Source organism: Euprymna scolopes, chromosome 16 (genome assembly GCF_053919585.1).
Source record: "Euprymna scolopes isolate OS-2025 chromosome 16, ASM5391958v1, whole genome shotgun sequence".
Lineage (NCBI taxonomy): Eukaryota > Metazoa > Mollusca > Cephalopoda > Sepiida > Sepiolidae > Euprymna > Euprymna scolopes.
The window spans coordinates 110,225,483-110,242,322 of NC_136497.1; the positions used below are offsets into that span (position 1 = coordinate 110,225,483).

Here is a 16,840-nt window from a genome sequence, read left to right on the forward strand (position 1 = left end):
TCAACTCCCTGTATTTCCTCCTATAACAGACAACACGCTATGCAACATACAAATATCGGTGCGTGAGGTCGCCAAGCTAATCAAGAACCTTGATTCCATTAAAGCAACTGGCCCTGACGGCATTCGAGTTATAGTGCTGAAAATCTCCAACCAGAACTTGCTCCCATACTTACAAAACTGTTTAAGCGTTGCCTTAAGGAGAAGTGCTTTCCAACACCCTGGAAAACCTCATCAGTATGCCCTGTATTTAAGAACTCAGGTGAAAAGTCATCTCCCTCTCAGTACAGACCAATAAGTCTCCTGTGTGTCATGAGTAAGTTGCTGGAATCCATATTAAATAAAGAAGTAGTCAACCACCTCAACAGAAACAACCTTCTTAGTGACATGCAATATGGTTTCCGCTCTGCAAGATCTACAGCAGATGTGCTAACGGTTATATCACATAGGATTAGTGAACCTCTTGACAAAGACTTCCTTTCTAGGGCAATTGCTCTTGACATATCGAAGGCGTTCAATAAGGTATGGTATAAGGGCCTACTTCACAAGATTTCCAGCTACGGTATAACTGGAAATGTTTTCTCAATCATTAAATCAATTCTCTCTGATAGGTTCATAACATTAGTGGTTGATGGGCAGAAATCAGAGGCCCACAGTATTAATGCTGGGGTCCCTCAGGGGTCAATCCTGGGCCCAACTCTCTTCCTGATCTACATCAATGATCTCCCAAAACACATACTTAAATCATTCATTGACATCTATGCTGATGACACGACCATCTATGGCAACACATCACACGTTGTAAATGACAAAGTTCTCTCTGATTCTCTCTCCTCTGATCTTGAGTGCGTGGTACAGTGGGGGAAGAGGTGGCTGGTTACTTTAAATACATCTAAAACCAAGCTCCTATCTTTATATCATCAACGCTCTGAACCCTATCTGGCATCAGCTGAAATGGGAGGCTCCATGTTTTGACAAGCTTCTGGGTTTGACTCTTACTCCTGATCTGAAATGGAACACGTACATCAAATCTGTTGCCAGGGACGCTGGGAAAATGGTGGGATCCTTCTACTGCTCCAGAAGATATCTCACTACTGATGCAATTCTCTATCTGTATAAAAGCCAAGTACGTCCAAAGATGGAGTACTGCTGCCACATCTGGGCAGGAGCTGCTAAAAACAGCCTATCCTGCCTTGACAGAGTACAAAATAGACTTCATGGCTTAGTGGGGGATGCCCTTTTTTCTTCCCTGCAGTCTCTCTTCCACAGAAGAGACGTTGCGAGCAAAACCAACAAAAGGACATAAAAATGATATAATCATTTTTATGTCCTTTTGTTGGTTTTGTAAGTCTAATATTTCGCTAAAAATAGCCTCATCAGGGTAGTTAGTCAGTTCGTAGTTTTTTTTCTTCATTTTGTTGTTATAGAGGAAGAAAGTTTTTTTTCTTCATTTTGTTGTTATAGAGGAAGAAAGTTTTTTTTCTTCATTTTGTTGTTATAGAGGAAGAAAGTTTTTTTTCTTCATTTTGTTGTTATAGAGGAAGAAAGTTTTTTTCTTCATTTTGTTGTTATAGAGGAAGAAAGTTTTTTTTCTTCATTTTGTTGTTATAGAGGAAGAAAGTTTTTTTTCTTCATTTTGTTGTTATAGAGGAAGAAAGTTTTTTTTCTTCATTTTGTTGTTATAGAGGAAGAAAGTTTTTTTTCTTCATTTTGTTGTTATAGAGGAAGAAAGTTTTTTTTCTTCATTTTGTTGTTATAGAGGAAGAAAGTTTTTTTTCTTCATTTTGTTGTTATAGAGGAAGAAAGTTTTTTTTCTTCATTTTGTTGTTATAGAGGAAGAAAGTTTTTTTTCTTCATTTTGTTGTTATAGAGGAAGAAAGTTTTTTTTCTTCATTTTGTTGTTATAGAGGAAGAAAGTTTTTTTTCTTCATTTTGTTGTTATAGAGGAAGAAAGTTTTTTTTCTTCATTTTGTTGTTATAGAGGAAGAAAGTCCTGGAGAAGAAATTTAAAAGTACGAGCAGTACATTTTTGACGTGTGCGTTCGCTCCAGTTTCGAGCTGGAATATGAAATAAGAAAATAGTTGCACACTATTTGAAGACACTTGTTTTGAATAGAAATTTGAATATTTTGAAAACTTTAGGTGTCAGGAATTTTGTTGAATAACAAACAGGGTCATGAACAGCTAGAGAGGTGTGTTCTCTATCTCAATCATCATTAATTAACCTGAGGTAATCTCGGCAGCATCTGACAAAGCCAAACTCTTTGCTAAGAATTTTTCGGCAAATTCTACCATCTGCAATCAAGGTTGCCTCCCTCTCCCCCATGTATTTCCTCCTGTGAATGTCTGTATATGATGTTGCCAAGCTTATCAAAAACCTTGATTCCAGTAAAGCAACTCGTTATGGAGGCATTCCAATTATAGTACTGAAAAAGCTTCAATAGGAACTAGCTTACAAAGATGTTTAAACGTTTTCTTAAAAAGAAATGCCTCCCAACACCTTGGAAAACCTCATCAGTCTGCCCTGTATTTAAAAATTCAGGAGATCAGTCACCTCCCTTTCAGTACAGACCAATAAGTCTCCTGTGCGTCATGATTAAGTTCATGAAATCTGTGTTAAATATCTAATGCGTCATTTAAATCTGTTGTAAAAAAAACAAACAAACAAACATATTCATACATGTAATATGGTTTTCGTTCTGCTAGATCTACAGTTAAAGTGAAAACTGTAATACCACACAGGATTAGCCATCTTTCGCCTGAAAAGAATCTCTAAATGTTTCTAGGTCAATTGTTTTTGACATATCAAACGCTTTTAATATGATATAGCATAAAGGTCTACTTCACAAATTTTCAGCTATGGGATAGCTAGAAATGCCCTCTCAATTATTAAATCCTTTCTCTCAGGTTTATTAGAGAAGTAGTTGATGGGCAGAAATCAGAAGTTCATATTATCAATGCTGATGTTCCTCAGGGTTCTATACTGGGCCCAACTCTCTTCCTGATCTTTATCAATAATCTGCCAAATCACATTCTCAGAAAAAATGGGTAATGGATACTTATCTGTCTCTAATGCGTCATTTAAATCTGTACATAAGCATAGCTTACCATTAGCCTTCTTCAGGTGCTGTCCAAGATGAGTGATTTGTAAATTGGATTACTCTTACTTGTGTAAGGCGATTCTATTTTTCCACTGTAGCTAAAGATGCAAATAGTACATCACGCTTTGGTTTGAAGACTGGTTTTACATCTGACTTCAGTTTTACAGTTGCTTTAATTTTAATACAACATACAAAACCTTCTTGAAAAGTCTTGCTGAACTTTGCTTCAAATGTGTTTCAGCATCTACTGTAGCATATAAATGAAAAGAATTGTAAATTGAATTTAGGGGAACATTGAAAAGATCAAGTTTTTCAATAAAATCCAAACCAAGAAGATTCAGGGTTGATGTATTAAAAATATAGCACACCTGATTTTTCTTTTCTTTAAAAGAGAAATTACATGTTAACTCACCAGTTGGTTGTATCTTTTTTTGTCAATGCATCCCAACATGAGTTGTCTTCTTAAGATTTAGCTTCGCTAACAACTCCCATGTGAAATCGGTGAAAGTGGTGATATGATCTGAAGCGATATCAAACTGAAAATTGTTTATCTCAACAAGTATATATTGCCTACAAGCTCCAAAATGTCCATTAAACGTGGCAAAAAAGGAATTTGATGTGGATTTCTGAAAACATTTTTAGATGGGTTTTGCCTCTTAGCTGTGAAGTATTCATCCTGGTAGCATTACAGTTATTCTTTTCATAAAATCTGCTCTTGTACCTGCGATGTAAACAATGTGGGCATGTGTGTTTTTTTTTTTAATAAACAAAATGGAGCATAGTGCATTTTGTGGGGAAAATGGCTTACCGTACAAACGTCCTCGTATCTGTCTGTCCTGTGAGTCGCACACATCAAGAAAGAAAGAAAGAGTCCATCATGGCGGGCGTGACATTTTGTAGCAAACAAAGTCTTGCGAGATCACATGCGCGTGCCTTATAAAAACAGGTCACTTGTGGGTGGGAAAGGATGGAGAAATCATTTGACGTTTGAGAAGCGGCAAAATCAGTTGAAAGAATTTGTGTGAGCAGTGATTTTTGCCTATTGATTGACAGCACGCTATTTCGACCCATTTTTTTGCAATGAATAAGTTTGATCTGAGATTGATACCAGATTTCGACGGCTCTTCCGCCAGACCCTCGGTAGTTGAGTGGTGGGAAAAAGCTGAGGTTGTCTGCCGGCTTTGTAAAATGAAGGATCCCACGCTTGTCATCCCATTGGGGATGACCAAGGGGGCATACTCCGTTTATCCACAGCTCAGGGATGAACCAACTCTGGAGGAGGTTAAGGAGGCACTATACACGGCCTTTGCTATGGACCCTTTTATTGCCTGGAGGCAGTTTACCGGCTTGGGTTGGATGAGACGGTGGACGTCTACCTGGCGGATTTAAAGAGATTAGCAGCGCCGTTTTGGTGGAGTGCTTTTCTCACAGGACTCCTGGATGACACCAGCCGACAGCTACGAGCATCATCAAGGCTTAGCTAGATTGGGTTTCAGGAATTGTTGGCTAGAGTCCGTAATATTTTAAAAGAAAAAGATGCGAAGCCAGTGCCAGCAGCCGCAGAAGCATCTACTCCATTAGAAGATGGCGTAAGCTGTTATAAATGTGGCGGGCCAAACCATTTTTCTAAGGACTGCTGAAGTGTAAAGGACACGTCTGCTCAGGAAACGCCAAGACGCATGCGTTGCTACCAGTGCAGCAAGCTAGGTCACATAGCAAGGAGTTGTCAGGGAAACAGACAAGGGGAGTAAACTATAGCGCCAGTATTCTCCCCAGATCATTGACAAATAGGGCGCTACCCACAGTGAGAGGGCGCACACGCAGACTCTCGTGCGCAAGGCATGCTGTGACGCATGGGACAAGAAGAGGATTCCAGTATTGACAGTCGGCGGGGGGAAAGGTAGCCTCTTGTGTAATTAGTGTCATTTGTATACGTGTCGGTGATGGGCCTACAATAGCCGTACGAGCCCTGGTTGTGAGCGGGGACCTTCTTGGTTATGACCTGCTGTTAGAAATGGACGTTATCAAAGAATTGGGTGGTGTCTGTATTGATGGTGAGGGTAGGGCACATTTCTCTAATGCCTGCCTTGCTCTGGGTGCATCCATGAAACTGGAACAGCCTGACTTTCATGCGGAATTGGACCAGTGTATGAAGTCCTGGACAGTTTCTTGGAATTGGTCGGACAAGCAGCCACCCGGGAAGTTGTACAATAGGGTTCCGGAATATAAAATTTTTTTTTTTTTTTTTTTTTTTACACAGTGATCACCACTTATCAAGGCCCGGAAGCCACTCAGGGATAAGGGTTATTGCAAGTACATTACGTTAGTGAAGAGATTTGCTGAAGTCTTTACTTAAGGGGGCGGTTCATTAGGAATTTGTTAACATTGGACTTGAAGACATCCAAGTTGTAGTCCGGAGGGAAGCAGACAGGCGTGCAGTTCTAAGAAAGAAGCTTTGTTCATGGAATCCGCGTTTTGATTTAGGCACAGATATAGAGTGGGGGAAATTTTTCACAGTGGATTCAGCTAGACGGGTGTTTTTCGTGAAAGATTGGCGAGGGGGGACCAGAGATTGGAGTTCAGACGAGCATCTGCCATGGAAATAACGATAAAACAAGGACAGGCTCACAACATCTCTTCTGTGGGAGAGAGGTTGAAGAGTAGAGAAAAGGGCATCCCCCACTAAGCCACGAAGTCTATTTTGTACTATGTCAAGGCTGTTTTTAGCAGCTCCTGCCCAGATATGGCAACAGCATTCCATCCTTGGACGTACTTGGCTTTTATATAGATAGAGAATTGCATCAGTAGTAAGATATCTTCTGGAGCGGTAGAAGGATCCCACCATCTTTCCAGCGACCTTGGCAACAGACTTGATGTACGTGTTCCATTTCAGATCAGGAGTAAAGGTCAAACCCAGAAGCTTGTCAAAACACGGGGCCTCTCCCAGACGAGAGCCATCCATCACAATTGATGCCAGCTGGGGATCAGAGCGTTGATGATGTAAGGATAGGAGTTTGGTTTTGGATGCATTAAAGGTAACCAGCCACATCTTCCCCCACTGAACCACGCGCTCAAGATCAGAGGAGAGAGAATCAGAGAGAACTTTGTCATTTACAGCCTTTGATGTGTTGCCGTAGATGGTCGTGTCATCAGCATAGATGTCAACGAATGATTTAAGTATGTGTTTAGGGAGGTCATTGATGTAGATCAGGAAGAGAGTTGTGCCCAGGATTGACCCCTGAGGGACTCCAGCATTTATATTGCAGGCCTCCGATTTTTGTCCATCTACCACTACTCTTATGAGCCTATCGGAGAGAATTGATTTAATGATTGAGAAAACATTTCCAGTTATACCGTAGCTGGAAATCTTGTGAAGTAGGCCCTTATGCCATACCTTGTCGAAGGCCTTTGATATGTCAAGAGCAATTGCCCTAGAAAGGAAGTCTTTGTCAAGAGATTCACTAATCCTGTGGGATATAACCGTCAGAATATCTGCTGTAGATTTTGCAGAGCGGAAACCATATTGTGTGTCACTAAGAAGGTTATTCCTGCTGAGGTGGTTGACTATTTCTCTATTTAATATGGATTCCAGTAACTTACTCATAACACACAGGAGACTTATAGGTCTGTATTGAGACCTGGATTCCCCCTGAAGGAACTACAGACTTGGATAAAAAATGGATGGCTAGTTCCCTATTCAGAGAAGGAATTGGGCCCCCAAAGTGTTTGATCCTGTTAATGGCGGTTATCCAGCATAATAAACAGAAAGTGAGGCCGGTACTCGACTATCGGGAACTAAACGAGCACGTAAATCCTTTTACAGCCTGCACGGATGTATGTACCGAGAAGTTGAGGGAATGGCAGCAAGCAGGATCTAATGTGTCTGTGCTTGATCATAACGGATTAATCACACACGTGAAAGCGGCCTAAACCACGCCCACCGAGAGTAAGAAGGAGGCCTGTTAACTGAAAAATGCATGCAGGCAATGTAGGTAAGGTTTGTCAGACTGTCAATACTATATGAGGGCCATTTGAAAAAGAGCAATAAAACATTTTTAAAAAGGGAACACAGTTCGATTAATACTGAAACTGAACTTTATTCAATATAAAATATGAATATTATCTATGTAAAATTAAGTAATTTTAAAGCAATATACAATTTAATACTGATAAAACTGAATTATGAAGTTAGGAAACAAAGAATTAAAAAACATATTACACACCAACGATGAATAATTTTAAAAGTGAAAACCATCGATAAATAATTTTAAGAATGAAAACAAACGATAAAATACAAAAAATTGAAATCAAACAAATAATTTAAATACAAACAAACAAAAGTTACAAGTGCAGAAATATTTTTTTAATTTAATTTAGAGAAAAATCACATGGGTTGAATGTTATTTTTTGGAACTTTAGAGATTATTCAGACTAATGTTCTCATCTTGCGTGTTTATTTCACAACGTTTTATCATCGAATCTTGACTTCTCCTTTATTACATCCTCATGTCAAAAATGATGTTCACATTCCTAAAAACATAATTAAAGAAAACATCCATACCATAATGTAAACTATTGCTAAAATCTAAGAAAAGATAGTAAACAAACATTTACAATAATAATCACAGTGTAGTATCTGTTCTGATACTACACTTCATTTGTTCTGTCCTCGGTCAGTGGAAGAGAAATCCTTCATGACCGAGACAATTTTTATTTTATTTTTGTTCCTATCCAGAGTGCCCTTTTTGGGGAACTAAATTTTCCCACATTAAAAACCGACCTTGTGTCTAACTGTGTCCTGGTGGGGAGCAAGTAAATAAATTAAAAAAATATATTTTTGACAAATATTCTCATGTAAAAATTATTTGTTTATAATTCTAAAAAGAAACAATCAATTTTAATATGTAACGCTCAGTCACGGCTAATTTTATTAATAACCACGAGGTGACTAATTTTCAAACCGACTTTAGAAAAAAATATAGAACTTTCAAATATTTGGACATACTCAATGAAAGGTTTTATTTATTATTAAAAAAAACATTTTGACAATTATTCTCATGTAAAAATTATTTGTTTATAATTTTAAAACCTAAAACAAAATTAAATTAAGTTTTCAACCTTCCTGATAGACTTTTTAGCCTTATAAGAAAATAAACAGTTAAATATATCAACATAATATTTGCCGTATTAGCAATAAATAGTATTGTTTCTTTAATTTATAATAACAATGTTATCAAACGTTATGAAAGTACTTTAATTTATATTAACAATGTTATCAAACATAATGAAAGTACTTGAATACAGTTCTAATTCAATACACGTTTAATTATTAACAAATAACATCACTTATTTTGCTATATTTGGTTGGAATAAAATTTTCCCTTCTTTTCCAGCACATATCCAAATTGAGAAAGTTTAGGATAAGAAAATATATGTACTTTGGGGCCTTTTGGATAATTTCCCCGGCAATTTGTAACAACGCAAGAATACACCATGTTAGACAGCAAACTGAAAACTAGACGAAACTGCTGCTAGATCATATCCCTACAAGTGAATCTGATAATGACGTCACGTTGTCATGTGCATCGGCCTTCTTTACTCTGCACGAGCCTTTTCTAGTCTTACACAAAAACATGTGTTCACATCTCAAGCTATATTACTTGTCATATACATACGCGCACACAAACATACGTGCCCACGTTCACACACGCACATATATTCACGTTCGCGTACATACACTCACATTCACGTGTATACACACACACGCTAACGTCCGCACATACACGCACGCATGGACAACGTCACTTCCCCTTTCAAAGGAACAAGTATAAAAGCAAGAGACAAGCTGTTTCCAGCCATTTTCAGACCAGCTTCCTAGCTGGGCGGTCTACGGACCGACAGCGTGCCTTTTCGGCAGGCGCGCGCATGCGCATGCCTCACACCACTTGCTACTATGTGGGACAAAAAGCCAACAGACAGTACGTACACTTCATACGCTTTCTCTCTCCATGAACTGGATTGACATTCTCACTCTTTCCCTCTCTACATATACAACTTGTACCTGAGAATACCTTTGCGTAGCTGACTGCTAACTGATTTCAACCCTCTATTCTTTCTCTTTGTCTACACGCTCGACTATCATTCTCATTTCTACTATATTACTCACTTCTCTTCCCACGCACAAACAAACGATAGTGAGATGAACACACATTTCCTTTTCTTTCTACACCATCAGTTCAGCAAGTTACACCCGCGCGGACATGAACACATGTTATATCTAAAACATTCATTCTTTCAACAGTAAATAAACGACACGTTTATTTTATCCATCAATTGAGTTTTTGTTTCCTTCAATTCCATTCGTTTCATTATTTTTCTTTTGTAACGGGATTAGGATTTATATATCCTAGTCCTTCTACAACACTCGGTAGTCACGCCTAAACCCTTAATCCCCCCTCCCCAACATCCTCCCTGCATCGCTTCATGGCTTAGTTAAAAAAATCAATTTAGATACAAGGTCGGTTCTTAGAGTGGGGAGAATACAGCTTCCAAAAAAGGAACAATCTGGATTAAGGCGAAAATTGAACATGTCCTGAGCATCACTGTTGACAGTAATAACACATTTAAAACAAAATATAACGTTAGTGCAGTGCAGTATGTATTAATCTGAGCCAAACTTAAATTCTGTTAAACCCTCACTTTTTTTAAAAATCATTGTTTCTCATAAAATGTATAATTCATTGAATATTGCTGAAAATTTCTCATTTTTGCTTTGTTTACAAAAAGTAGACTATTGGGGAAGGAATGAGTTTTGTACCATAGAATGGGGGGGGGTAGCGTCGGCACTGGCGCTTTCTTTTGCCTTCAAAACAGTTCAGTTGTAAATGAAATGTGAGTAATCTAAACTAGACTCTTGTTGCCCAGACAACTGATTCTGCATTCGTAACTTGATAACATATCAAGGTGCCACCTTATCAAATATCAAATCACATTCTTTTCTGTAAACTGCCAAGGAGGATCTATTTACACGAAGTTTGCTAATCATCTTTTAAAATAGTGGCAAAATTCATCCAAAACTCCTTTTGCTATTCATTGATGCACATTTTCAGCTTTGGAATTTCTTAAGAGAAACCAATTTTGTTTAAAATTTAAGACAAAATGATTGACAACAAATGTCATTATTATAAACGAATCCCATTACCATTTTTTGCAGTCAGCATGGAGAGAACAGGATATTTATTTTATCTAGTCGTTTTGAAAATGTTTTAATATCTATTTTTATGCAAAATGTGAATTAATCAACGTTTGCTTCCATAAGGTGTTTTTGCTATAAAACATCGAATATACTTTAGTTTCATGTTTTGTGTCATGTTTTAAAACATTTCTGATTCTTTTATTCTAGGTTTTCATAATTACCCAACTCTCTCTTTTAGTTATCGTGCCTATGCATTTCTCTTGCTCCTATCACTCTTATATAGATTCAACTACTTTCTAACATAGAGTGACCACCCTTTTTTAACGTGTCCATCTAATTTGTATACATGTACATACCACAAACACATATGTAAATTAGATGGTAAAATTATTATTAGTCTGTACAAGATTAATAAAGAATAATAATATTTTTCTATATATAATAATAATACAAAGACTTAGTTAGTCATGCAATATATATATATATATATATATATATAGATTCGTATTCCTGTCTGTTTGTTTGTTTGTTTGTTCACAAGGTGATTGATACATACAAAAAACATTCATCATATCATTCATTCGTTTATAAAGATTATTGCAAAATATAATATTAAAGAGGTGACGTCATTTGCATATCACATTAAGGAAAATCGATTTTATAATGTTAATTATTGTTTATAGTGAGAGAATTATTTTAAGTGTTCTATTTAAGTTTATTATTTAAATTTGATTTATATTAATAACATTTAATTTAATATATTTTTACCGACACCGATTTTTTTTATGAATCGGTTTTAGTAGTTTAAATAAAATAATTTCCGTGATTTCGCAATTAACGTTGTGGTCCAGTGAATTTTTATACTAAAATAAACAAACAATTCAATTCAACTACGATTCTTTATTTAAAACAAAAACACAAAACTTTAATTTACGTTTTTTTTACCAGTTTTTTTTTTTTCTTCATTTTTTGACATCGTAACTGTTACTTTTTTTTCTTTTAATAACACAATAAGTCATCATTTTTATAAGCTAAACACAAATTCTACTTTGGTATTTTTGAAACTGAATTATTTAGAGTTTGTTTTCGCTGCAACAGACCATAAATACAAATCTTTCTAGAGTGAGGTAGCATTAAAGAAATTCACTTTGTATCAGTTATCTGCTCCTTTTTCAGCGATAACTGCACCAACCAGCCGGTGGGTGTCGTAAAAAGCGACCTGGTTATCTGCCCTTGGGAGAGATATAAAAGGGGATGGCCGGATAATTCTCTCTCTCTCTCTCTCTCTCTCTCTCTCTCTCCTTCTGGAATCAGCCTCGCAACGAAACGGTGAGACAACGCGCTCGCCGGTCAACATCAACTCGGTAAGAGTTTTAGCAAATGAACACTTTTTCAGCCTTTTCCTTCAAGAGACATTAGCTCTACCGTCAGACACGCATACGTACGCGGACTGAATTCCACTCCTCACACGCACACACACGCACACACGTACACAATAACATTTTTATTATCACAGGCGCACGCGAGAAATAAAACATCTCTTTAAACTTTACTCTATTTGTTAGTTTTAGTTATTCTGTCTCACTGCATACGACAAGTTTGTCGTTTACGAACACGTATTTAATTGGGAGCACAACACCCAACTGCAACCCCCCCTCCACATTTGGTGACCCGACGACGCAAGCTTTGTCGTATGGAACAGAGTAATTAATTTCGTACAAACAAACACGAATATTTCTCGTTTCTTTTCGAATTACGCGTCTTTTGTTTTATCTACCCACGTGGTAGCTTTATACAAACCAAAAAGAAGCCGCCATTTTTCTTTTTTTCCTGCCCACGTGGGAATTAACAGGAAAATAAAAGCACAAACAAACATTTCTCGGTTTTTCTCTGCGTGTGCGTAACAAACGTATAATCCTTTTTTTTTCCTTTTTTTTTCCTCTCTATCTACCCACGAGTTGGAAAAATACAAAAAAACAGACACAAAAACAAACCAAAACGAACAATTTGTCCATTTCTTTTTCTCAACAAACTTTAAACCCCGTGAAACACACACAAAAAAAAAAGAAAACAAATTTCTCTACCCTTTTTTTTTCTTCGAAACGCTTTTCATGTAAGACCAATTACAAAAAAAAAAAAAAAAAACGCACGCGTATTTCTCCATACACTGACAAAAAAAAGAAAGTGTTTTGAACAAGTAAATAGTCTCTACGTTTTGTGAACCACATTTTCCAAACACAAAACACGTGTTACACCTAAAAAAAAAAAAAAAAAAAAAACTTCTTTCATCCTTCACCCTCAGCTTTCACTATGACCAGCGCGGATATAAACGATGTTCTTGAAGTTTCTGCGAATTGCCGTCTGCCTCCCTTCAACTCAAGCAATGTGAAAAACTGGTTAACTCAATTACAGGCATTATTCTCGGTGAGAAGAATAACTTCACAGAAAAACAAATTTGCCAGCGTGGTGGAAGCCTTGCCCTCAGAGGTGGTAGACGAAGTCACCGACCTATTGGACGACGTCCCGTCAGTCAACCTCTATGATGCTTTGAAAGATGCAATAATCCAAAGAATGAGTCGCTCCGAAGAAGCCATGCTACGGGACCTATTCAACAACATCAGCCTTGACGACAGGACACCGTCACAATTACTGCGACACATGAAGTCACAGCTCGGACGAAATACGATGTCCGAGAATATACTGCGACGATTGTGGCTGGACAAACTTCCCTCAAGTGTGACGCAAATCCTGGCTCCAATGGTAGACACCACCCCCATCGACATGTTAGCAAGCTCGGCTGACCGAATACTAGAATCTACCAGCAGCCCACGAACAGTCAATGCACTCGCCACTCCTAGCAACCAACACAGCGAGCTGCAGCAGTTAAAAGCTGAGATGGCCGAATTGAAAGCCATGCTAAAGACTTTCCAAACTCAAAGCCGGGAGCCAAGTGGTCGTCCACAATCCCGAAGCAGATGCCGTGGGAGTCGTAGTAGAGAGAGGTCCCCTTACAGCCAACCCCTGGATGGTATTTGCTTTTACCACTACAAATTTGGCAACAACGCCAGAAAGTGCAACAGCCCCTGTAATTACAGGCTACAGGGAAACGCCAGTCCCAGCCAGTAATAGCGACGACTGCGGCTGGAGGGAGACAAAGAGGTCGCTTGTTTTACATTAAGGACCACAACAGTGGTTATTCCTTCCTAGTGGATACCGGTGCTGAGATAAGCGTTATCCCACCACGACCCGGACAAAGACCAGCTCCATCGAAGTTTAAGTTACAAGCAGCAAACGGCTCACAAATCCAGACATATGGCACTAAAGAACTTACCTTAAACCTAGGACTTCGTCGTAATTTTGTCTGGAAATTTGTACAAGCCAATGTCAGGATGGCCATCATAGAGGCTGACTTCCTTTCACACTATGGTCTGTCTGTCCACATGCACAACCAAACACTCACAGATGACATGACAGACATTAAAGTGAAGGGAACGCTAACAGAGTTTAGCCCAACAGGAATCTGTGCAGCAACCCACCACACCAAGGAATACGTCAATGTTTTGGATCAATACCCGGACATAACCAAACCTTTCAACATTGACGACAAAATTAAACACACCACACAACACCACATTAAAACAACCGGACCTCCAGTTTACTCAAACCCTCGACGTCTGTTACCTGAGAAATATAAATATGCCAAGCAGGAATTTCAACAGATGATCGAGGATGGAATCATCGAGCCTTCGGAAAGCCGTATGCCTCACCTCTCCACCTTGTTCCTAAACCAGACCAGAACTCTCATCGTGTATGTGTCGATTACCGGTGACTCAATGCGCAAACTGTTCCAGACCGCTATCCTGTACCGCACATACACGACTTCACTTTAGGACTCCAGGGTGCAACAGTCTTCTCCAAACTCGACCTGACGAAAACTTTCTACCAGATCCCAGTGGCAGAGGAAGACATCCCGAAAACAGCTGTAACAACACCTTTTGGACTCTTCCAGTTCAAACGCATGCCTTTTGGACTGAGAAACGCTGCCCATACCTTTCAACGCCTCATTGACAACGTCCTAATGGGACTACCCTGTGTATACGCTTACATAGATGACGTCCTGATAGCAAGCCCGGATGAAGCATCACACAAGCAACACTTACACCAAGTTCTGCAGAGACTACAACAAAATGGTTTTAAGATCAATGCAGACAAGTGTATATTCGGCGCCAAGCAACTCCAGTTTTTGGGACACCAGATCAATGAAGGCGGAATTACACCCCTACCTGAGAAGGTAGTAGCTATAGGACAATTCCAACCTCCAACCTCACTCCGTCAGCTGCGACGATTCATAGGAATCGTTAATTATTACCAACGTTTCATCCCAGATTGTTCTACAATCGTGTCTCCTTTGACGAATATCCTTCAGAACAAAGGAAAAAGGCAGAAACAAGCACTCGCACTCACTGCGGAAGCACTTTAGCCATTCAACACAGCCAAATCTGCATTGATGAACTGCACCAAACTCAACTATCTCACTGACAATGTTCAGGCTACATTGACCCTAACAACGGATGCTAGCTCATCAGCTGTATGCGCAGTACTACACCAGGAGATGGATAACGCCAAGGTACCCATATCTTTCTTCTCCGCCAAGCTCAGCCAAACACAATCCAGATACGGCGCATTTTCTAGGGAACTCCTAGCAATCTACCTTGCAGTCAAACACTTTAAACATGTACTGGAAGGTAGACAATTTATTATCTACACGGACCATAAGCCATTGACATACGCTTTATTTTCACGTCCGGACAAGTACTCGCCAAGGGAATCTCGTCACCTGGACTATATATCACAGTTTTCCACTGAAATCCAATATATTAAAGGTGACCAAAACATTGTGGCTGATGCACTTTCTCGGCCAGACACAAACTCCATCACTCAATACTTTCTTAGTCACAATTTGCTGGCGCAGGAACAAGCATCAGACACCACATTGCAACAAACTCTTCAAAGCACTTCTTTGAAACTCACTCCTGTCCCAACTCCTTTTAGCGATAAAGTGGTTTACTGTGATACAACAACACCCACACCCAGACCGTACATCCCACCTTCACTGCGGCGACGCATATTCGATCATTTTCACTCACTCTTTCACCCTAGCAAAAGAGCCACACTGAAAATGATCAGCGACAGATTTTTATGGCCTGGAATGAACAAAGATGTCAGACTTTGGGCTGGCAACTGCATGAACTGCCAGCGTTGCAAGGTCTACCGACACACCAAGTCCCCAATTGGAACTTTCACTAATCCCGATGCCAGGTTCTCTCACCTGCATGTAGACATCGTTGGACCCCTACCACTTTGTCAAAATTATTCCTACTTGCTGACAATCATTGATCGATTTTCCCGCTGGTCTACAGCAATCCCACTAAAGGACATCTCAGCGGACACAATAGCAAAGACGATCCTGAAGGAATGGATAGCCACATACGGTGTACCCGCAGTTATCATGACTGATAGAGGAACACAGTTCCAGTCTAAGCTTTTTGCAGAATTCAACCTACTCCTGGGCACCAAACACATACAGACGACAGCATATCACCCCTGGTCGAGCGATTCCACAGACACTTGAAAGCATCTCTCACAATGAGACCAAACACAACCAACCGGGTTGATAATTTACCTTTGGTCCTATTGTCGATGAGGAACATCGTAAAGCAGGATTTGGGTTGCACGCTGGCTGAAATAGTTTTTGGCACCACATTATCTTTGCCTGGACAATATTTTCATAACGAAGTTGATGCACATCCTACAGCTACATTTGAACAGGACCTAAAGGCAAAGATGTCGAAAATACATTTCACGTCTACACGACAGGTATCGAGACAAGTACACACACCCAAGACACTATTTGACAGAGAGTACATATTTGTCCGCTACCAAGGACCTTACAAAGTAGTTAGTCGGGCAGAAAAACATTTCACAATCACAAAAAACGGCAAAACGGACACTGTTGCCATTGACAGACTGAAACCAGCTCTAGTGGAAGACCCACAGTCAAGCCGACAGACACACAACTCTCATACAGACTCTGACACCACAGAGGAATCACATACTCCATGTGACTCTGCTCCACCAGAACAAAAAAAGACAAGATCTGGTCGGAAAGTAACATTTCCACAAAATTTCAAAACATACATATATTACTAAAAACACACAAATTAAAAACTCTCCCCTTCAACTATACATATTGAATAATATTTTCAATATTTTTCAATCTGGGGCGGGGGGGGGGTCTTTGTAGCAGTTATCTGCTCCTTTTCCAGCGATAACTGCACCAACCAGCCGGTAGGTGTCGCAAAAAGCGACCTGGTTATCTGCCTTTGGGAGAGATATAAAAGGGGATGCCCGGATAATTCTCTCGCTCCTTCTGGGAATCAGCCTCGCAACGAAACGGTGAGACAACGCGCCTGCCGGTCAACATCAACCCGGTAAGAGTTTTAGCAAATGAACACTTTTCCAGCCTTTTCCTTCAAGAGACATTAGC

General features: G+C 39.2%; 2 protein-coding genes across 2 annotated transcripts; both read left to right on the forward strand.

Moving 5' to 3' along the window:
• The first annotated feature begins 12,603 nt into the window (after nucleotides 1–12,603).
• Nucleotides 12,604–13,419, forward strand: LOC145296219 (uncharacterized). The gene has a single exon (XM_080142431.1). The coding sequence runs from the start codon at nucleotides 12,604–12,606 to the stop codon at nucleotides 13,417–13,419; it is 816 nt and encodes a 271-aa protein (XP_079998557.1).
• A 2,520-nt stretch (nucleotides 13,420–15,939) lies between these two features.
• LOC145296220 (uncharacterized) lies at nucleotides 15,940–16,503 on the forward strand. The gene has a single exon (XM_080142433.1). It carries the CDS (start codon nucleotides 15,940–15,942, stop codon nucleotides 16,501–16,503), a length of 564 nt encoding a protein of 187 aa, XP_079998559.1.
• Nucleotides 16,504–16,840: the final 337 nt, after the last annotated feature.

Excerpts from the sequence above, each read along its gene's own strand:
- LOC145296219 (XM_080142431.1), top strand. The coding sequence starts at position 12,604 with ATGACCAGCGCGGATATAAACGATGTTCTTGAAGTTTCTGCGAATTGC.
- LOC145296220 (XM_080142433.1), top strand. The coding sequence starts at position 15,940 with ATGAGACCAAACACAACCAACCGGGTTGATAATTTACCTTTGGTCCTA.